At 44.1% G+C, this 23,236-nt stretch overlaps 1 protein-coding gene across 6 annotated transcripts in view; it reads right to left on the bottom strand.

The window, feature by feature from the left end:
- Positions 1-2,618: 2,618 nt before the first annotated feature.
- The window catches only part of SLC4A4 (solute carrier family 4 member 4), a 190,580-nt gene continuing 169,962 nt past the window's right edge, over positions 2,619-23,236 (bottom strand). For 3 of the 6 annotated variants that reach the window (XM_053404379.1, XM_053404376.1, XM_053404380.1), the window contains 8 exons: positions 21,891-22,069; positions 21,556-21,628; positions 17,708-17,776; positions 13,603-13,776; positions 10,988-11,149; positions 7,277-7,373; positions 5,098-5,177; positions 3,584-3,690 (listed from right to left, as the gene is read on the bottom strand). In XM_053404379.1, coding sequence (XP_053260354.1) covers positions 5,134-5,177; positions 7,277-7,373; positions 10,988-11,149; positions 13,603-13,776; positions 17,708-17,776; positions 21,556-21,628; positions 21,891-22,069 — 798 coding nt within the window. In that variant the 3' untranslated portion in view covers positions 3,584-3,690; positions 5,098-5,133. Of the gene's footprint in view, positions 3,691-5,097; positions 5,178-7,276; positions 7,374-10,987; positions 11,150-13,602; positions 13,777-17,707; positions 17,777-21,555; positions 21,629-21,890; positions 22,070-23,236 lie in introns of all 6 variants that reach the window. The other 3 variants (XM_053404377.1, XM_053404375.1, XM_053404378.1) reach the window with 1 other exon arrangement.

Raw genomic sequence — 23,236 nt, 5'->3', positions numbered from 1 at the left:
ATAGATCCTTAGCACTGGAAACTGCAAAATAAATAAATGAATGGTGCAGCCAGGCATGATGAAGGCCAGGAGTGCATGAAATGCAGTATCTCCAACCCTTGTTCCTTCCTCCTCCTCCTCTGCCCCCCCCCAATTTAAGTGGTACAAGCAACTGAAAACAGAATTGTCTCCCCCTCAATTCCAATGCCATTTTCTATAGTCAGAAGTTACCACAGTAAATTCAAGTACAAGTTGAGGAGTGGAAGACCCTTTTCAGGAGACAATGACCACTAGGAACATACCAATGGGAAAATGGGCATGTGTGTGTGTGTCACATGACATCTCAAAAACGTCACTGTTGGTTTCAAGGTTCTCGGCTTCCTTTTGTGCTTTGCACCTTGGTGCGTATACAGAATCACTCCCAGCTAAAACCAGGGAGGTCGAATGGGTCTCTGTTCCCGTGAGCAGGATTTTACTCCTGCAGGAAAGAAACTCGCTTCCACGCTGTCTGCACTGCCAGATCAGTGAAGAATCCAAGGCACACTGCGCTGTTCGATACCTGTGACAACAGGAGTCTCCAATGAAGTGGTGGTTTGGACAAGCACAGAAGTGAGGTACTTGGCTGCTGGAGCAAAACCACTCTTGTCTGAGAGTGCCAGTAGATACAGACCCATACACAGCGCACTGGTCCTAACCCAGAAGGGCGGTGTGGTCAGCAATCTATGTGCGATGGGGACGCCGGCTCTTGCATGCTCCCAAACTGCCTACAAAACTCTGGGGAGCCTTAAAGTCTCGACCCAAATGCAGTGCAAAGAGCTGCTGTTTGAGAAAAAAGGGAGATGTCCCGGGTGCACACCCAAGCTGCTGCTCAAGGATTGCCTGGATCATGCCCGGTGTCCTTAGTTCTCCCTTGCAAGAGTAGCCTGGCTAAAGAGCATTCTGAGAGTCACTGGAGTGGCTACAGCCAGTTTCTAATTAGGACTTTTAACAGCCACTGCATATAATGCCCATCCTATTTTTATACCTCTGCATCTCATCCGCTGTGCACCTGGACCTAGGTGGATTTGGAGCCAATCTATATGCGCAGCAGAATCGCGTGGGGCACCTTTTCCCAGGCTACAGGTGGTGGAGATCATGTTTCAGATTTTCTCTCGAAGGAAATATTCTCTGAACACTTCTATATATAAAAAAAAACCTAGCACAGTGTTTCTCAACCTGTGGGTCCCCAGATGTTGTTGGACTAGAATTCCCATCATTCCTAGCCAGCATGACCAGCGGTCAGGGATGATGGGAGTTGTAGTCCAACAACATCTGGGGACCCACAGGTTGAGAACCGCTGCCCTAGCACATCAACGACAAGGGTAGCCTAAAACCATTCTCCAGAACGTGCTCTCTGTGCAGTGAGGTTTTTGCGGGGGAACTACAAACAAGTTGTTCCCTCCACATGCAGTATGAAGTAGCATAGTCCCCCCCAAAAAAACACATAATGGGATTTTACTCTATATAGATTGACAGGGGGTGAAAAGTAACTTAGTGTGGTTCTAGCCTTGATATCACCCTTGCCTGGAGGACTTTAAATCCACTCTACATAAGGTTTGGGTAGGCAGGAATGAGGCTTGTAATTAAGGCATTAGAAGTGCCTCCCCACTCATCAGTTCCACACCACTTTTTTACACCTGCGTGCAGTGCTTTTTTTCTGGGGGGGGTACACAGGGGTACGCACACTCCTTAACATTTTATGAATCTTTGTACTTTTGTCCATTTACTGCATTTATTTCCCCCGGTTTGAACTATAAAATGGTGATTTTCTCAAGTCAAAATGAGAGCACCCCTAAACATTTTTTTAAGGAAAAAAGCACTGTCTGTGTAGACACACACACACACACACACACACGTATGTGCCAACAAGTGTGTATAAATGAAATAATGCTAACAATTCTGGACAGGGACTCAACACATGACTACAGTCTGCATCTGCTCATTTGACCTTGGTAAATTGTTTCCTCTGCGCACTCCTCATTCACGCTGATGGCGTTTGCACAGAGGTCTCCATGAGATGAATGGCGCCAGTGTGGCAGCAGAGTGGGCCGACTGTGCTGGTTGCGTTCAACAGAACCACCCAAAAATCACATGATGTTTAAACTTGGGCCCCGATTCCTTCATTGGCTGCAACTCGGTGTTGACACTAAGCTACTAACTATGGTTAAGCAAATTAGCCTCTTGCGTACGGGTTTCTCCCTTCATCCAGCAGGAGAACAAAACATGGAGCAGCTAGCTTAGTATTATAATCTAAATCAGCACTTGTGGTCTGTGGTCCTCCCAAACCAGGAAACCGACAACAAACCTTGGCTTTTAGATTGTGTTCGGTTTGGAGAGGAAACAAACCGCAAGTCCTGATTTGGGTGTAACACAAAGCCAGCTATTCTGTGGCGAGAGGGAGGGAGGAAGAAAACACGAGAGCTTGAGCTTCATGCACAAACTAATTTGCTAATTTGCTTAGCCGTAGCTCAGCTTCATGTCCTGGCTCAACCGCTGGGTGATCAGGTTGTTAAGGAAGGAAAGAAAGAAAGAAAGGTTCCAATGAGAGGGATTAATATTATCTGATTTCAGTTCTATGCCATATACCCTTGAGATTGTGGTTTTGTTTCTGTTTTTTTCTGTTTTTCTTTTTCTTTTTGTAAAAATCACATTATATAACATACTATACAATTATTATTATTATTAATCTTCTTTTCCTTTTTTTAAAAGAGAAAGTCCGACATCTAGAAATAAGAGGTAGAACTACTGAAAACTATTATGTTTCCTGCTGCAGGAAAAAAAATTCATTTTTTTACAGTAATTCTTTTTAAAAAAACAGTTAAAAAATTGACAAAAAATTATATAAGTCGCAGGTTAGGCCCCCATAATTTAAAACAAAAACAATGAAGGGGGGGGGAGAAAGAAAAGAAAATAACACTTGTCGATGCAGCCGACAGGTTAAGAATCCATTAAACTGGGACTGAATAGAAGTTGCATAGGGTAGGGTCCACACACTCACAACAGTGATGAGGGAAAGGGATGTACCGTTTTTGATTCCTTTGCTTGAGACTATTGAAGCACGGGTGATGTTAAGAACATGTTACGGTTAGCAGCATTTCACCGGAGCAGAGGACTAATGAGAAAGGGTTCTGAATTAGACCAGAGGTCAGTTTTGTTCTGATAAAGAGGGAAAAGACATGTGGGTGGGGGCCAAAACAGAAGAAAAACACTGATTCACAACTAAAAAAAAAAACCCAGTCAGTTCTGCTGACGTTTCACAAAGCTGTGATATTATATCCTTAATACTTCCACCCCTCTGCTGAAAAGCTCAAGAGGAGGGCGTACGACGTATTGTGTGTGACTGAAAAGGCAAAACCAAGAAAGAAAAGTGTCTTGGTCAGAATGAAAGCAAGGAGCGAGTGGGGGAAAATAAACAGAGGTAAGGAGGGGGAAAAACTTAAATGCTTTCAAGAGAAGAATCTGCCTTGGTTTCACCTAGGCAGAGAGCATTTTGGATATTTGGCTAGTAGTAAAGGAGGAGAAGGAGGAAAAGGTAAAAAGCCGGTTTCAGCTGAAGATTAACGAACACATTACAACGTAGTTTCTGTTCCCTTGCTCCTCCAGAAATAACTGTCTTCAGGATCAAGCTCTATTCTAATTTGAGGCACAACTTTCATTGGAGTTCGTGGAGGGCTGGAGAGAGAGAAAGAAAACCAAAATCATAAAAGCAGAATTTATACACTCAGATGTTTGTTTGTGTTGTACTTTTGTATTGTTTTATTGTTGTTAGCCGCCCTGAGCCCAGCTTCGGCTGGGGAGGGCGGGATATAAATAAAATTTATTATTATTATTATTATTATGAATCCGCCCTCCCTTGCTCATTCTAACCACCCCTATCTTTTATGTGGGTGCAATAATATGAAAACTACCCAACAGTGATATGAAGACAGCAACAGAGTTGGTTGCAATTACCCCATTCTGCTGGTGGAGCCCCTCTAGATACAGGATAATAATGTTCCTTTGAATGTTCCTTTGAACATTTGAAAATGCAACAAAGGTTTATGTCATGTAGGACTTGCATAGTGCGCTGGAACATGGGCCAGGGTTTAAAGAGAAGGCCCAGAGATGTTCCCTAACTTTGGGAGGTATGGTTCAACTGGGTGGGAAGTTATTTCTTACGTGATACGTGCAGGAATAAACACACTGGCATGGAGCAAGTCTAGAAGCCTTGGCACAGAATGCCTTTCTAGAGACATCCCAAGGAGAAGGCAAGTGTGGTATAGTTCGTAAAGCAGATTTCCCCAAGTGGGTACCTTCCAGAGTTCCCTGACACCTGGTCATTTATATTCTACAGCAGAAAACCATAATTAGACTTGCTGGGTGGTGCTGCCATCTTGCAATTCAAAGATGAGGTTACCTCTTGCCCCCCAGAAGTTGCCGGGCTGCAAATTCCCATAAGTCCCTGTGACAAAGCATTACACTGTTGACTCGTGTTTAGCTTGTGGTCTACTAAGATCCTTAGATCCTTTTCACATGTACTACTGGGAATCCAGGTGTCGTCCCCACCCCCCAATCTTATATTTGGGCAGCTGGTTCTAAGTGCAGAACCTGACATTTGCCCCTATTGCATCATGCTTTCCTTTCTGGTTGTCATTTCTGTCCCACCCCGCCCTGCTCAAAAGGACACTGTCTGCTACACAATTACTTGTTCTTAAGCATCTCCTATGCATCACAGCCTGGGTTCATCCTGGCTCATCACAGGCTGTGATGCATGGGAGATACTTAAGAACAAGTAATAGTGTTAGGCAAATGCCAGCTCTATAAAAGAGCTTTAACTTTTTATGCAGGTGACTTATTTCGCCCAGAAGGGATCAATGTTTCAGTGACACCAAGCATTTTGAGAAAGTGACAAGCTTCACTGAATCATTCACTTTTGCTGATTCTGCGTAAGGGCTTGATCCCGGCACATTTAGATTGCTGTCAAAGCTTTATTTCATTTGCAGTGGAACTTCTGCACTGGAGTTTCAACCCACCATACCAATGAAAAAGATTAATTACAAATAGTTTGTGTGCAGGTCATACATCCACATAGATCCTCACCTTGGCATTGTGTGGGAGTGCAGGAAAGGAATTTTATCAGCATGATGTATGGCGTTCAAGGAATGTTGGTGATTTTTCTCCTGTTGTTTTTTTGGAAAAATAAAATAATAATGCTTATCGACTGCTTGATTTTAGAAATCTCTACCCCTCTTTTATTTATGAATAAACACAAAGCAGCTAAAATAAAGTTGCTACATCTTGAGCCCAGTACAAAGTTGCCCATTACCAAGGCAAGATGGCGGCCCAGGAAATCGAATGCCACACCTCCAAGTGCAAAGAAGAAGCAGAGCTGTGTGCCATCAACATATTGCAGACAACATACTGCAAAACTCCGGATGACCCCACTCAGTGATTTCATGTAGGCGTTAAACAACACAGGATATTTTCGCGTTCAAGCTGCGGATCTTCAGATGTTGTTGGACTCTAGGGCTGCCATATTTCAAGAAGTAAAAGGTCCGGACACAAAAGTATTTTTTATGGGTGGGGAATCACCCAAAAAGTTGTTTGGTCAAACAGACGCTTACTTGTTCTGTTGGCAAAAACCCGGACACTTTAATGATTTTTCGAAATTCCCCCCAGGACGCTAATTTCACTGTGGAAATCCCGGACATGTCTGGGAAATTCCAGGTGTATGGCAACCCTCTTGGGCTCCAGTTCCCATCGTCTCTGCCAAATGGCCACCCTGCTTGGGGATTGATTTGTGCTGGGAATGCAACACCCCCCTGGAGGACCACAGCTTCCCCATCTCTATCCCCATCCACACTCAAGAGGGAAATGGAAAGCTCCATTTTCCTGGGATGGGGAGAGCTGCGACGACTTCGGTCCAGACAGCAAGATGGCAGTTTTGTATTCAAGATGTAGCAACTTTTTAATAGACATTTGTGGTCCCATCGGACTGTGCTGCCACCATAGTTACCCCTGAACCAAGCAACCCGCTCACCAGTGCTGCACCTAACTTATTCCGTCTCTCCTGCATCTGAAGCTTTTGACACTTACCGTCTTCCTGTCTACCCACCCAGCCAGCATCATTCCATTCAATTAGCATGTCTAACAAGCCCATCTCTTTCCACCATCTTCCCCTACCCATAATAGGCAGTCTGCAAGTCTGGCTCTCTTGCTCCGCATGTTGCAATGGCACCATGAGGGCAGGTAAATTCTGAACGAGTCCACACTGATATTTCCCCCCTAGGATATTTGCCGCTTGGTTTATATCTGCAGAGAGCCAAGCCATGCACTCTTCTCCCACCAACTCGCAAGATATCCACCTGTGAGTTTTGCACGATTCCTCCTATTCAGCAAAATGCACATGGAACCATACAAGACCTGCCATATGCAATCAATAAAGCAACAAACAGAAGATAGGCAAGGGAGTAAGCAGAGGTGGGGCTGCAGTGTTTTGTTCTCATTTTGAAATGAAAAAGGCAATCACGTTTTAGCACAAATTGAAGAAGAAAGTGAATATCACCCAAGCCACCTAAAGGAAGACAAGCGTGTTAATAGTGCTACATGATTCACAGGATGACCTCTTTTTCAAAAACAACGACGACACAGTGGACAAATATTATATGCTTAAGTTCTGATTTTTGGCGGGTGAGTGGATCCTAAGGAAACAAACAGCGCGAGACAGTGGTGGTGGTGCTTCTATAAGGCTGCAAAACCAGAAGATTAGCCAGCAGGGAGGGAGAGCTAAAGGAAATCATCGAAGAGCGTTAGAAAGTGCAAACACATCCACCGTGCGGGGTCAGAAATATACCATGCCGTAAATGGGCTGGATTGATTTGGAGGGTTAGAAAGAGAGAAAGAGAGAGCTAGTGACGAATCTGTTAGCAGCTGGATAAAAGCAAATTAAAAAAAGTGGAGCCACAAAAGGAGGGGAGAAAGAAAAAAAAGAAAAAAACCCAAAACCAACGAACTTACAAGAAAGAGATATTTTTAAAAGCCAACCAAATATATATATATTACATGCTGTGTAAGAAAAGACTGGCTTAAAGAAACAACATGTAGATATAAGAGGGGAAAAGAAAACATCTACGGAACAAGGGTTTTTTTTCTTTAAAAAAAAATCAATGTTGTAAGTATATATAGATATATAAACCTATATCTATATATCGCTATATAGCTGCTTTTTGGAGGTGCAACTGAGACTGAAGCAGGCATGCAAGGTGTTAGTTCTACTCACTGTCGGAAGGTTTGCTATCACTTAGGAAAGGTTCCTGTTCCATGATGTCCATTGGAATTTTAATACTTGGGACTTTTTCTGAGTAGGGGCAGTCGGACTGTGGAAGAAACGTGCACAAAATTTCTTAGAATGCTTCCATCTCGCCCGTGCGCTCTCTCGCTCTCTCTTGCCATTCCCCACAGATTTATCCAGGGCGTACCAGTCCAGCTCTGGCATTTCAGGGATTTCTTACCAACTTGCTATTGCTTTTTTAACTGCGGCATCAAGTTCAGCAACAGCTCCACCTGCTGGCAGTTAAGGAAATAACCGCGCAATGCACTTCAGCGCACTTTGCTGCTGTCTAGTTTACGAAGGTTGTTTGAATGATACTGCAGAACTTTTAGGCCAATAGGCATTTCTTTTTTATTTTGTTGTTTATCCTCATCATCCTTCTGCTCCTCCAAGCAGCTCATGGTCATCAAGGCCACAACTGCTAATTTGACAGAAGTAATATGCCTCCAGAAGGGTCTTCATCACAGCTCCAGAAGTAGTCTACTAAACTCAGGAAACAGAATGGGGTTGGGCTCCAGACTCCATCTCTGCAGTATAAGGTGGGTGTGTTTGTGGATCGGCCCAAAGCTACACCTCAATTGGTAGGTCCTTATAGGTTTTGATGACCATAATTTAACCACAGAAGGCACAAATCACATGAGAGATTTTGCACTCGTTTTATGAAAAGCATGGGAGCCCTAGCTGGCAACAAGTCTGAGCAGGAAGCCAATCCATCACTATGAGGGTGAGCCATCAAGACCAAAGGCATAGAAGAACAGGCAAGAATGGCCAATAAACCCTAACGACTGAATTAGAAAAGCCAAGTGATGGTGCCACATTTTCTCTTGAAGTCAATGAAGGCAGACTTACAAATATGTTAAGTGCATAAACACTGCCCCCTATTAATAAATAAATGGACCACTGCCTCTTAATTAAGAGTGCAAAATCTCTGAGTCACCGTGTGTGACAGTGCAGCCAATCCTAAAGATCAAAGTGGTCAAGAGGCATTCATGCTTCCAGGGATGTCACAACAATTCAGTTAGCACCTGGGAGCTGTGGCACCTGAAACTAGCTGGCTTCATGACAGCTGGGCTCAGGAATTATTACGGTGGGGAAATGGAGAGAAGTTGTGTGAGAGAGACAGCTGAGCCCTGATGCAATTATCCTAATGCTTCTGGAAGCCAGAAACCAGCCTTCGCCAACTGGAACCAGTAAGCTAGCCTTCGCCAAAGTTATGCACTCAATGTAAGCTGGCTAGGTCTGATGGGGGCTATAGTAAGGAGAGCACCAGGATGGCAAAGGCTGCTGTAAGCAATGCTTTTGTTGCTCCCCAACTGTCTTACACTTTTACACACACACACACACACACACACACACACACTTCCTCCTTTATTCAATTTACTGCTTTCTGAGGCTAGTCAGTATGGAGCTTCCTGGAAAGTTACACGCCTCAGCTGTGTCACACACACCTAGTGGCCAATAAAGACCTTCCTTAGTCCAGGTTCTGCCCCATGGGCTGCCAGTTGCCGACTTCCAGAACAGAGCCTCATAGGAGCAGCCCTTAAAGGTCTTCTGAAGTTTCCATCTGCCTTAACAACATGTGGAAATGGCGACGGTGGCCTAGGGAGTCTTTGTAATGTGGAAGAACAGCTGAAGGCACATGAGTATTAAAAAAAACAAAAACCCAACACAATTCAACACATTGCAAGGCACAAAGTTGGGTTAGCATGCCCGTCTGTCAGTCAGGCTCAAATACCTGGAATCAAAAGATCATCGAAAGCCACCCTACAGGCAGACACTTTTCTTGTTGCTGTTTCTAAAGTGAGATCACCAACAACATATACAATGCAGAATGTAATTGAGCAAGTCAGATGCTTTGAAAGCATTAAAACAAAAGGCAAATGAAAAGGAAAGAAAACATCAAAATAATATTCTCACTGTTAGTGTGGATGGCTGCCAAGATTGTGTGGGCCCTGAGATAGGACGATATACTATTCTTATTCTTATCATTATTGTTGTTAAAAACAGAGAATTAACTGAAAAATCAAGACTTGGGAGCATAATAAACATGAAAAAGGAGAAGGAACTGTCATATATCAATAGACTTTGATAAAGGAGGGGGAAAATAGGTTCTTGAAAATTAACCCTTCTCCCATAACTTGGGAAAGGCAAGACTTGAAAGTAAGGCTTTGGGTGGTTTCTCATGAACATATTGCCCAAATTTGCTGGGGACATATTCATATGGAGAAAAGTAATGTGTGATGAAAGCTGCTGATAGCAAGAATTCCTTTGACTGTTGAGACTGAAGAAAATTCAGCTGCATTCATAAGAAAGCTTTGCCAGCCATCTCTCTCATCTCCTGGACTCGTGTTAGAACCAGCCACCCGCGAAGGTTACCAAGGGCTGTCAGGATTCACAAAAGCATTGTTGGGCAATATCACTTTTGAAAAGAGCTGGAAATACCAGAGACAGGAACCCCAGTGGGTTCAGTGCCAGACCAGGCAGGTAATGAGGCAATTCCCCCAGAGCAAAAAAAAAGACATTTGAAGAACTTCTATAGGTGGGTGCAAAGAGACAGACTGGGTGCCTTTGTGCGTTGTGATCCCCATGTAGCCAGACAAATATGAGGTCACTTTCATGTTTGGCTGGATGCACAAAATTGTCAGAGGGAGAAATTCCACAGGCTATTGGTGTATGCACAGCTAAAGATTACAGAAGCTTCCTTTTCAAAGTTTGCCGTTAGATGTGATGATCCTGCGCTGTCAGCCAAATGCAGAAGTAACTACGCATTCAACTGGCTGAGTGGGACCACCGCGACTGAGTTTGCTCAGCGTTGTGTAGCAGAGGGATGGTTCGGAGAATTGCAGTAGATTAAAATTCTGTAGCCAGGTAACCTAAATTGTGTGTAAATTCTGCCAGGGCCTTTTCAGTACCGGCCCCGACTTGGTGGAACACTCTTTCACAAGAGACTAGGACCCTGTGGGACTTGACATCTTTCTGCAGGGCCTGCAAGACAGAGCTGTTCCGCCTAGCCTTTGGTTTGGACTCAGTCTGACCCTTATGTTTCCCTCCCTTTATGGTTTTGATCTATGGGCTACTTTTAAAATGAGGCTGCATTTTAAACTGCATTTTAACCTGTATTTAAAATTGTTTTTCCCCCCATTATGTTTTTACTGTAATTTTACTGGTGTTAGCCACCCTGAGCCGCTGTGGCCGGGGTATAAATAATTATTATTATTATTATTATTATTATTATTATTATTATTATTATTATTATTATTATTATTATTGAAAGGTGCATTCTGCAATTTGACGAAGTATTTCCTCTTATTTTGCTAGTATTAGAGAGAGGCTAGCATGAGCCATACAAGACACTCGTTTGGCTTCCCCGCAACCATCAGACCAACATCCTCCTCTTTTTTGAAAACTTTGGCAGGCATTGCCCACTTCAATATTGAATTCAGCACCTGCTGCAGAACTGTGAAATACACACAGACCTGTGTATTAGGCGTATCAGCCTCTGTCTCTAGCATCAGACATAGCCAAGAACCTGTGATTTCATGGTTGAAGTGGCATGAAGATAGTTATGTACGTAATCCAAACCTGAAGAGCTGTCACAAGTTAGCCAGGATAAAAAACTTTTTTAAAAAAAAATGTTAACAATGGTGAAAATGGCCTTACATCTTCATTGTCACTGTCCAGGCTGCCTTTCTTTTTCTTCTTTTTCTTCTCGTCTTCTTTCTTCTTCTTGTCCTTTTCTGGAATGACGTCGTCGAGGAAACTGAGGTCGTGCTGGGAGAAGAGGTAGTCCATCGCCTTTCTGACTGCCACCAGCGCCAGGATCTATCAGGACAGAAGCCAGCACTCCCTTACTGACATGCAACATCTCCCCCACCTTTCTGGCACCAAAGCCTTACCTTCTTTGCCTCACCTGATCCAACGCAGGGCTCCTCCCTCAGCCTCCGGGCTGGTAAAGAAAGGGTTAACAATATTTGAAACCTGAGCGGCCGCTGCAGTCAACACGGCTTGAAATCGATCGGAAGTTCCACCACTCAGATTCCAGGTTTCAATTTCTCGAGTCACCCGCAGGTTGGAAATAAATGGTACAATATTCAGAGACCATGATGTCAAGTGCCGCTTGTAAACTCTGCAACAGGCAGAGCTGCAAGATTGCACTGTCTTTATTGGAGATGTTCAGGAGAATAAGACAGGAGAGAGAAAAAGAACGGCAAGCACAAGGATTTCCTAGCCTCACTTTGTAATTTGCAGCAAAGGGACACAAACATAATTTGCATGACCACTGCAGCCTATGGGACGAATACCTCGGAGTACTCTCATAGCAAAAACAAGTCTGGCAAGAGACATTCTGCACATGGATAGCTTTTAGCTGAGACCTGTAAACTTGCCACATTGTATAGCTGTACGGCCTATTGTGGCTTTGAGGAATATCCACCAGGAAGCGGGGAGAGGTGGGGAGGTAAGCCTCTGTTTATCTTATGTACAGACAGCTTGGAGGCTGCAGAAAGTAAGGGACATGGTGGTTCCCCTATCTGGAAATCATTATTTATTATTTTATTAAATGTCTGCACTGCCCTTCATCCAAGGATTACAGGGAGGTTCATAATATAAAAACACAAAAATACATGACATAGTAACAAATAAAAACAATCGCCCATGATACATCAGAGTTTAAAATCCCACAGATGGTCTATTAACCTGAGCATTGTCTTTAGAGGAAAGGGGGGGTGGATTGGGGAAGGGAGAAATAACCAGCAGGAGTGATACCCTTTCAAAATTGAAATGTGAACATGGGCCCAAAAATGTGGACGCCCCATGATGCAAAGTGATGCACACTGGAACAACAGCAAAAGCCCTAATGACTGCACATAACTGAATTTGCCACAATTACTCTAGAATACAGTGGTACCTTGGTTTACAAACTTAATCCATTCAAAGTCTGTTCTTAAACCAAGGCGTGCTTTCCCATAGTAGTGCGGGACTCAATTTACAAATGGAACACATTCAACAGGAATGTTCTGCTTCCAAGGCAAAGTTCACAAACCAAAACACCTACTTCCAGGTTTGCAGCGTTCTTAATCCAAGTTGTTCATAAACGAAGCTGTTCTTAAACCAAGGTACCACTGTAGTATGAAAATGTCCACTCAGTGAAGGTCAATTTTTCTGCCTTCCACTCCTTTCCCCTACCCCTGTATTGTTGCCCTGATGAAACCACCCAGTACTTAAGGAAAGAAGAAACAGAAGGAACTAGTAAAACTTTCCCATATTACCAAAACTCTAGCCTACAACTACCAGGCTTCCTCAACTTGAAAAAAAATCTCGCTGCTATTATGCCTGATCAGAAAAAAAACAAACCTGAAATATATGGCTGATCCACACAAATTAAAGCTACAAGTTATTAGCCACTGACTCCTGAAAGGTATAGAATCCAACTGCAAGAGGACACCTCTCTTTTTGCAAAATAGGAAAGATGGAGACTTCTCAGTGGAAGACTGGTCCAGGCTATGTATAAACTATGAATAAGTGATGAATAAACAAGGCAAAACAAAGAACGTTGGCCATCTTACCAGCATACCTAATTGTTTCATATCCACCCATCCCTCCTTTCAAACATCCTTTGAAAACTTCTACAACATGAGGGTTCCCCTCCCCCTTTTAATCAATCAGCATTTACGCAGGTGAGTTTTGCGGGTTGTTGTTTTTTTAAGGAAAAAGAAAGGCTTGTTCTCTATCTCACACTGCATTATTAAACTTAAAGGTAAAGGAAAAGAGCCCCCTGACCATTAGGTCCTGTCATGGCCGACTCTGGGGTTGCGACACTCATCTTGCTTTACTGGCCGAGGGAGCTGGTGTACAGCTTCCGGGTCATGTGGCCAGCATGACTAAGCCGCTTCTGGCAAACCAGAACAGCGCACGGAAACGCCGTTTACCTTCCCACTGGAGCAGTACCTATTTATCTACTTGCACTTTGACGTGCTTTCGAACTGCTAGGTTTGCAGGAGCAGGGACTGAACAACGGGAGCTCACCCCGTCGTGGGGATTTGAACCGCCGACCTTCTGATCGGCAAGTCCTAGACACTGTGGTTTAATCCACAGCGCCACCCACGTCCCTTATTAAACTTACTTTTCAGCAAAATAAATATGTTCAAATTGTTTCCATCTTTCGACAGGGAAGGAGTAAGGTTGTGGAACTGTGTCACTGATCAGCAAGGCAAGTTAGGCGGCGCTAGAAGGAAGGATGGGTGCAACAGGTGGCAGTCATGATCACGCCAACCTACCATGACTGGGAATATGATAGCAGCCACTGTAGACTTCAAGATCCAAAGGAGAGCCAGACACACCACTTGGAGGAAAGTGAAGAGGTGGACCCGGCGAAGGGGGACATGGCGCAGGTAGATGAAGTCAGGCTGGTGCTTCAGAGGCATCAAGAGCAGCTTCAGGCGGTCCATGAACTGTGTGGAGAAAGGAGGAGGAGGAGGAGAGTTCAGCAGTGTGGTGCTGGCATGCGCCAATGCAGAAAAAGCAAACGGTAGGTTTAGTTTTGCTTCTAGCACCCAACTGGTGAATCAGCAAGGCTTTGGTACTGCTTTAAAGCTCAAAAGTGGTGGGAGCTGCAGGATCTTCTCCTCAAACACACAAGCGCCATCGTGCAGATTTACTGCAGTGATAGAAGGGTTTCCCCAGTGGTCAGCCTGAACCTTCTAGCAGTTCCCTCACTGCAAGAAGTAAAGTTACAGGGAACCAGGCAGAGGGCCTTCTCGGTGGTGGCGCCTGTCCTGTGGAACGCCCTCCCAGCAGATGTCAAGGCAATAAACAACTATTTTACTTTCAAAAGACAACTGAAGGCGTCCATGAATAAGGAAGTTTTTAATGTCTGGTGCTGTATTGTTTTTAATATTCAGTTGGAAGCCGCCCAGAGTGGCTGGGGAAACCCAGCCAGATGGGTGGGGTATAAATAATAAATTATTATTATTATTATAGATTCGCTTGGAAATAAACCAAGCTAATTCTCAGTGGGAAAATAATAATAACCTGGGTTAGGGTTGTATACAATGTTGGTCCTACCTGGAATAGGTCTATTGAGATTAATGGTCACAACTAACTTATGTCCATTCATTGCAAAGGTTCTGCTCTCACTCTCTAAATTTCCAAGCCAAGCCAACTTGGGAAAGTCACGCACTTCCTCCCTCCTTCCCAGACCCCTCACCCCCAGCTTCATCAGCACCCTAATGCCCCATCCCTGCACCTCTTTTCCACTTATCCCAGTCATTCATGCCCAACAGAAGTGTGATTCAAGGCAAAGGGGATGTTTGGGATCATAGAGTTGGAACAGGCCACAAGAGTCATTTAGGTTCACACCCCTGCAAAGCAGGTCTCTTTTGCCCAAAGTGGGGCTCAAACCCACAACCTCAAGAGCTGCACATTCTACTGGCTGAGCTACCCCAGGCTCAAGAAAATCTTTTTCAGCTTTGACTTTAATCTGAGTCAAACAAATATTATGAGATTTGTAAAAGCTTGCTCCAAATTTGAGGCGGGTTTTCGCCTGGATTCAGATGAACTTCAACAGCATCATCACTCCTTTTCAGAGCTCTTAGTCCCATCCCAGCCACCACTGATATGAACGTGCCAGGGCCAGCCCAAGACATTTGGGCACCTGAAGCAAAACACAAAACGGTGCCGCAAACGCACACATCCAGGCAAGGAGGAAGAGGTAAGCTACATTGAGGAGACCAACAGCACTGTCTACTTCCCAAGAGGCCACCGTAAAGGCACAGCTGAGGAGCAATGCATTCCTTGGAGGCTGAATCTGCTGTACTTGTGGATGCTGCCGCCCGAGGCAATTGCCTCACCTTGCCTCATGCGTGTGCCGGCCCTGGAACACGCACACATTGTAGTGAGGCAGGAGGAACCCACTGTGTGCATAATGGAATTGTTGCCACAAGGACAGGACGACATGCAACTCAAGTTTTAGCTGATGTGTAACCTGAGAACCAGCGAGTGTTCCTGCAGTGTGTTGTTCTAGGTAAAGATGCTCCCTCCTCTATTTACCGTATTTTTTGCACCACAACACTCACTTTTTCCTCCTAGAAAGTAAGGGGAAATGTCTGTGCGTGTTATGGAGGAAATGCCTACGGGTGGCATGCCTATGGATTTTCCTCCTCTAAAAACTACGTGTGTGTTATGGTCTGGTGTGTGTCATAGAGCGAAAAATATGGTAGTTAGCTTGTATGCCTGTGCTGAGAACCAACCTCCCCTCCTCAGCCCTCCTCACTTTCTTCCACTTGAGTGATGGCCTCAGTAAAGGCCTAAGCTCAGGCAAGAATTAACAATAAACTATTTGTCCTCTGGCAGCGCCCTGGCCCACTGCCCACAGCTGGCTGACTCTGAAGCCAGATTAATCTCAATCCAGTGAATGAAACCAAGGCCCAAATAAATCTCTAGGGGAGGACACAAAACATGCACTCCTTTTTCTATTAAGCACAGAAGAGCAATGCAATTAACAAGGTGCCAGAAAGTTAACAGAAACATGACCAGCTTTTTCTGGTGCCAGTTCCAAGATGCTAGGCTCTCCAAGGCAAAGAGCTTTCGTGCAGCGTTTTCTCAAGCGACAAGACAATCATTTTAAAAAGTGGTTGAGGTTTCAAGATTTGCCAAGTTTTATGAACTGTGAGCTTCCCACGAGCTTATGCTAACTCAGCCACATCAACTCAAGCCTCTTCATAAATTGGAGGGAGAAAGTCTCATTTTAGGGGCAAGGCTAAAATTCATCATACAGCTACAGAGCAGGTCCCTATGACAATTGGACCTGCTGGTATAAAACCGCATTTTACAGTTAGATTCCTTTGAACTAGGTGGCAGGTGAAGATTTTGTGGCCCCATCCGCATGACACACTTAAAGCAATTTCATACCACTTTAAGGAGCTAATGCTTTCCCACTACCACAGGATATAATGATGATTTAAACATACAATACAGATGACGTCTGTGTTCAGAAGGTTTTTCCTGAAGTGTGATCCAGTCATATCATGGAATTTTAACTATGAATCTATAGAAATGTTCTTACTGTCTGTTTGTTTTAAAATTGGTAGAAATGGTTTTGTTTTTAAGAGTCATTTTTTCTGCATTTGATCTCATTTTATCTTACTGTGCACTACTTCAGGCTGTGAAGCAGTTTACACATTTGCAAAAAAAGGAAGTACACAAATTTCGGCCACTACGTTCCAGAACCAGGAGTTCTCAGTTGTGCTGTTTTTCCTCCAGAGATAAATGATTAGAACTGCAAACCAATTATCTATGTTGCTTTCTATAGAGTTCACAGAGAAACAGGGGGCCAGTAAAAGACCCCAGTATAAGAATGTGGGTCAGTAAGAGGGGTATTAAACCCACCAATGTCATGCTTAGTTGGACAGCTCTCATTGCTTTTCCTGATACCCTGACCCTGCTGATATTAACAGGCTTAGCTTTGAAGCTAATTCTTTTTTTAAAAAAACCATTAATAATACATGTATTGTTTTAATTAATGAAGCATGTATCGTTTCAGGGCAGGGCCGGATTAAGGTTTGATGAGGCCCTAAGCTACTGAAGGTAATGGGGCTCTTTATATGCTCAGCTGTCCTTTGCCAACAACAAATTGTCACTGTTTTTGTGTGTTGAATATGCTATATGGTAATTTATGGACCTAATAGGTATCTAAAGCCATTTGCACATGTTGCCATGCAACAGTACATGCAGAATGTAGGCACCCTATATATAGAAATGAGCAAACCCGTGATATTTTAGGGAGCAGGCTAGCAGGCGGGGCCCATGACTTACATCATAGGCGCCTACACAACACAAAACACTGTTGCTGTATGTAGGTTTTATTCTATTTGTTTTTTATCTTATATTTCGGAAATGTACATCCAGTGTTTTTTTTCCTTTACATTTTTTGGGGGCCCCCAAGAGAGTGGGGCCCTAAGCTATAGCTTGTTTAGCTTATACGTAAATCCAGCACTGTTTCAGGGAATGGTATAAATCTGCACCACAGTCCTGTACTTTGTGTGTGTGTGGTGCACATACTGGTCAATTTTCTGCATGCCTTTCCGAATGAGAACGAGATGGAAGACGAGAGAGCAGGAGACGATGTTAATCAAAATAAACAGAGTTCCAGAAGAGGAAACATATTGGCACGCAGCTGGAAGATGGCAACAATGGGGTCTCCTGCAACTTATTGGCCAAATGACTAATTGAGCCATGTGCTTTATTTCCAGGAGCTGAATGACCTACTTCAGATGTGTGAGAATGAGGAGGCTGGTTAATGTTTACCATCTTTCCCGACAAGGGACTTCTGTAACGTGCACCCCACCAATCGGAAGACCTTGGGTTGCCAAGGAGAAAGCTTACCTGAACTCCATTCAGGGAAGCGACGCCCATATATAGAAACACGCCATACAGCACAGGCATGGGAATAAACTAAAAGTGGGAGAGAGGGAAAAAACATGAAGTAAGCAATTCCGGGCGCAATTCAAAGTGTTGGTGCTGACCTTTAAAGCCCTAAACGGCCTCAGTCCAGTATACCTGAAGGAGCGTCTCCACCCCCATCATTCAGCCCGGACACTGAGATCCAGCGCCGAGGGCCTTCTGGCGGTTCCCTCATTGCGAGAAGTGAGGTTAAAGGGAACCAGGCTTCTCGGTAGTGGTGCCTGCCCTGTGGAACACCCTCCCACCAGATGTCAAGGCAATAAACCTCTATTTTACTTTTAAAAGACAACTGAAAGCGGCCCTGTTTAGGGAAGTTTTTAATGTCTGATGCTGTATTGTTTTTATTATTCGGTTGGCAGCCGCCCAGAGTGGCTGGGGAAACACTCAACCAGATGGGCAGAGTATGAATAATAAATTATTATTATTATTATTATTATTATTATTATTATTATTATTACCCAAAAGAAGCAGCAGCAACTATGTCAAAGGATATGCAGAGCACAATTGCTAACTGCAGTAACAGGCACGAGCCACTATATGGCAGGCAGTGCTTACTCAATGACTTTCCTGAACTACTTTATATTCTCCTGCTTCGAGATATTATATTCACTTTTAAGCACCTCCAGTGCACAGCAAAGTAAGACACACACAAAAAAGCCCATGCCAGGAACTTTAAGGAATCAGTGCATTCCCTATTGCTTTAATAATCTCTTAGAGATCTGACCTGCAGGAGAACACATGACCCCAGTGTGTTGAGGAAAGAATGCTCTTTACTACAATCACAGTGAATTGAACATGACCAACTGCACGGTCAAGAGTGAAAAGCCCTGGGGGCTTCTCTATGTGCTCAGGATGGAGGGGGGGAAGACATGATCCAAATGTCTCAGGATTACTGCAGAATGCAAGGTTGGGAACGCATGTTTAAATGCCCAGGTGGCATGACAAACAGCGAGTGAACTGGCGGAGGTATCGCAACCTGCATACAAGACAATTTGAAATTCACCCCCTGGGGAGCACCTCGGCAGCCACAACTAAACTCCGATCTGGTTTCTTACGACCTTGAAAGAACTCCCTAAGCTGCTCATCTTCAGAAATTCCTGTCTGGCTTGGCCTGACCTGAGCTCTAACTGGCCTCTCTCGTTTCTTCCCCGTCACAACTCTGCAGGTAGTTTTATTGCTAGGTGCATAGACAAAAAAGACTCTCCAATTGCTATTTCTGCTCAAATGTCCTGAGGGCATATTTATTTTTAAAAAGGAGGTATTAAATCACTTTTTGAATTTTCCCACAATGGCATCATCCTGGAACGCTTCGTGCTTTCTCTAATTTTTCTGTTTTAGAAAAGAAACTGCTCCATTTTCTAGAGCGGGAGATGTCAGCCAAGACAGGAAGGGAGGCCTAAGTACATGGAAAACAATGAAACTGAGCCTCCATGTACAGAGGCACTGTATAGCAAAAAGCTCTTCCCACCATGCCTTGCGTTACTGCTTCACTGATCCATCGTCAGATTTCATGGCTATTTTTTATGCTTCAGGGTTTGGTTACAAATGATTATATAGACCCATGCACTGGTATGCAATTCTACCTCATCTGTTAATGAACAACCCAGAAGCTGGAGGGCTGGTTGAAAAAGTTCTCTCTTTTTTTAATTAAAAAAAGGAATAAAAGAATTAAAGAGGATACAGGCTGTGAACTCTTGCCCTTGCCTTCTTGGTCAAGCAGGAAAAACAACATTTAAGATGCTGCACCTCTTTTTAAAGACACAGAATGCTGCTCACACGTTGCCCTGATCTGATCTTCGTACTCAGTATGCTATTCCTACCCAAGGTTGAAAACAGCACTAACTGCTTTATAGCGAGTCAAGCCTTTTGTTCAGCTGGTGGGTCACAGCCTGACTTAAGGTGAACTGCAGCAGCAATTTTGCTACTCTGTCATTGTTTTGGGGCTCAGTTTCATAATTTCAATTGTTCTAATTGTATTTTGTTGTTGTTGTTGTTACCTGCCATGAGCCGTTTGGTGGAGACCAGGCTAAGAGCACAAAATAATAAATAATGATCTGAGCCCGCAAAACTGAAAGTAATAAAACAAAAAAGAAAAAACGCCAAGCCCAGATTTGAAACATATAACCCCTGCAAATTCAGGGAAATTCCATTTCAGCACCACCAGGTTAAACCACAAAGGATGGAACTGCATGTTACGAGCAGCTCAGGGCTGCTACCCAAACCAGGAGCCTGCTGTCCACGCCAAGTTCCTCCCTCTATGTCAGGGGTCAGCAACCTTTTTCAGCCGTGGGCCGGTCTACCGTCCCTCAGACCATGTGGTGGGCCGGACTATATTTTGAAAAAAATATATGACCGAATTCCTATGCCCCACCAATAACACAGAGATGCATTTTAAATAAAAGGATACATTCTACTCATGTAAAAACACGCTGATTCCCGGATTGTCTGCGGGCCGGATTGAGAAGGCGATTGGGCCGCATCCGGCCCCTGGGCCTTAGGTTGCCTACTCCTGCTCTATGTTGTATGCAGTACTATAACCCTCACGTCCTAGAATCATAGAATGGGCGGGGGGGGGAAAGAATTTTTTCTATATGCAAGTACAGCTGCTAGAATAGTGATTACTGCTAGGTGGAAGGCACAAACTATCCCCACAAAGGAGGGCTGGCTTTGTAAACTAAATGAATATTTAATTTTGGCAAAATTAACTGCTATAAGAAGAAATCAGCCGAATCAAAAAATAAAAAAAAGGTGTGGAAATGTTTTGATGAATATACGGCAAAATATTGCTTTAAAAAAAAGATATGCTAATATGCCTAGATTAAAATGTGAAGTACTGGATGGAAGAAAAATTAGTAAGGAAAGATAATAAGAATATATAGATGATTTGAGAAGACTATAGAATGCAAAGATTTTTGTAAATTGTATAATGTGGAGGAAATCGAGTGGGGGCGGGGGGGAAGTGGGAGGAAGGAGAAAAGAATAATATGATGGATTGAGGAAATATAAATGTAAATGTATGGGGGGATGGGGAAGAAATGGTGTTGGCTTTGGTACATTTGTAATGCAATATGTGAAAACCAATAAATAAATAAATAGGTAGGTAGGTAGGTAGGTAGGGGTGGAAAGGAACATGAGGTTCCTCTAATGCAACCCCCTGGGATGAATGAATCTTTTGCGCCATGTGGGGTTCAAACCCATGATCCTGTGATTAAGAGCCTCATGCTCTACTGACTGAGCTATCCACAGTGGCCAACCAGTGGCCAATCAAGGTTTCCCTTGATGTGGAACAAGGGTGGAGAACTGTGTAGCATGACATAGCATGAGGACAAGGAGGGATAATTTGCAAAACATTATGCGCTGGGCACTGCTGTTTTTGGTGACAGGCTTGTTCTTCACAAGACATGTAGTTCCACCATCCTGGTAGGGGATTTTCAAGTGAAAGGTGCATTGTGCTTTTCAAATTTAGGGAGGCACATTCCCTGCAAGTGTTGTGGCAACTCTTCAATAGTTTGCCAAAAACACTTTTGCCCTAAAACGTTCTTGCCTGCCCTCTGTATGACTTTGCTCCCGAGAAACATTATTACTCTACAAAGGCAATGACGTTTTGAAATTCTTCTTTTACAGTAATTTATTACAGCTCCTTACATGTGTTAGAAAAATCCTTCCAACTGTTTATGGCAGACTTAGTAGCTTTCTCAAAACAGACACACACACAGCTCAGCGTTGGGTGGAGGGTGAAGCAGAGGCAAAAATGTTGAGCAATCATTTACCTTCAGAATGGGAGCCATGAAGACTGAAATGCCCGTCAGAATGAACACAATCACTCCTGTCACTCTCTGCTCCCTGAAATAAAAGCCAGCAATTATCAGACCAGTTCCTATTAGAAGGAGTTTTCCACCGTCATCCAAAGATAGCGAATTGCCACGAAGAACTATTATATACACAACTGACTGGAGGGCCTTTTATCTCTTCATTTCTTTGGGCTGCACTACTAAGCTAGGTTTCCTCCTACTCTCTGTGTAAGACTCAGATTATGGGCCCTGCTCCCTGATGAGTGCCACTCTTCTCCAGTGGCCCAATGCCAGGGCCGGCCCTGCTGGCATACCTGACTCCCAGGAACTTGGGTTGCTCCCCAGGTGCAGACGTCTCCGTCTCCATCTTTAAGCTGTCAATGTGCGCGATGGAGATCACCGTAGCAGCAACGTACCAGGGAAGGCCCATGAAGGAACATATAATCATCAGCACAGCGACCAAGAACAGATCCAGGTGATAGCCAGCACCTTTCTGCAAAGAGGAAAGAAGAGGAACAGTGGTAGGGTGCTTGCTGCATGTGGTGGAAAACCTTGCTGGAAGAGGCACAGAATCATTACAGGATCAACCTTCACCCTGTTTGCTAACTTAATAATCTTTGAAACAGCTGGATGAGTGCTCCAGAAATGGCTCTATGCAGTGGAGAAGCACATGCAAACAAGGAAAGGGGCTTATTTTTTTATTTGAAAAGTTGCAAGTAAAGGTTCCTGGGCAGGCAGGGCATAATTCAAAGTTCCTGGTGGAGGACAGCCCAGGTATGTTTAGTTTAGAGAAGAGGAAATTAAAGGAGAGACAAGACAACTGTCTTCAAATATTTGAAGGGGTGCCATGCCTGAAGGGATGGAGCAAAATTGTTCTCTGTTGCTGCAGAAGGCAGGGGGTAGAATCAATGGGTGGAAATCGCAGGGAAACAGATTTTAGCTTAACATTAGGAGAGGCATCTTAGGGGTAAGAGATGTTTGACTGCTGGCTGGGGCTGATGGGAACTGTAGTCCAAAGAAGCCAGACGGTACTAGATTGTGGGTGACTTGCATAATCATTTGGCAGAACGGAAGCTCTACGCGCAGCTGGCAGCATATGAATTGGAGTTACAAAGGCTGTTGAGAGTCTGATTTAAAAATGTGCTCAACTATAATCAAGGTATAAGGAAAAGGGGGAATGAATATGATGCCACAGATGGGAACTCCGAGGCCCAAGGTGGCTAACAACCCATTGAAATCAAGCCCTCCTAGCCACTAATAATATAGCCTACTATATGAGCTTGGACAGATGGGGCTCATCCACCTGGGAAGAGAAACCCATCTAGGAAAAGGGAAACTCTGATCCTAAACCTCCACTGCCATGCGGGAGAAGAAAAGGCTAAGGAATAACTCCTTCACAAATCCAGAATGGAGTCCCTAAGATGGTTCAATGATGCCTTGCATGCCTCCTTCCGGCAACTCCTGCAGCCAAGCTGGTGCCAAATGTCTTCCTCTGCTTTCCTCTGGACCACATCAGCAAAACCAAGAGGGGGGTCTTGTCGTCTGGGCAGCCCAGGACCTCCACACACACTGCCCAGGCTTGTACCCAGGGCTAATGCAGCGGTTTGACTTCACCTCCAGAGGCACACCCCACGCTGCCCAAATGTTCATTTTGCTTTGG

The sequence above is a fragment of the Podarcis raffonei genome, chromosome 9 (genome assembly GCF_027172205.1).
Source record: "Podarcis raffonei isolate rPodRaf1 chromosome 9, rPodRaf1.pri, whole genome shotgun sequence".
In the NCBI taxonomy this organism is placed as follows: domain Eukaryota; kingdom Metazoa; phylum Chordata; class Lepidosauria; order Squamata; family Lacertidae; genus Podarcis; species Podarcis raffonei.
This window is presented reverse-complemented; position numbering and strand designations above follow the sequence as displayed.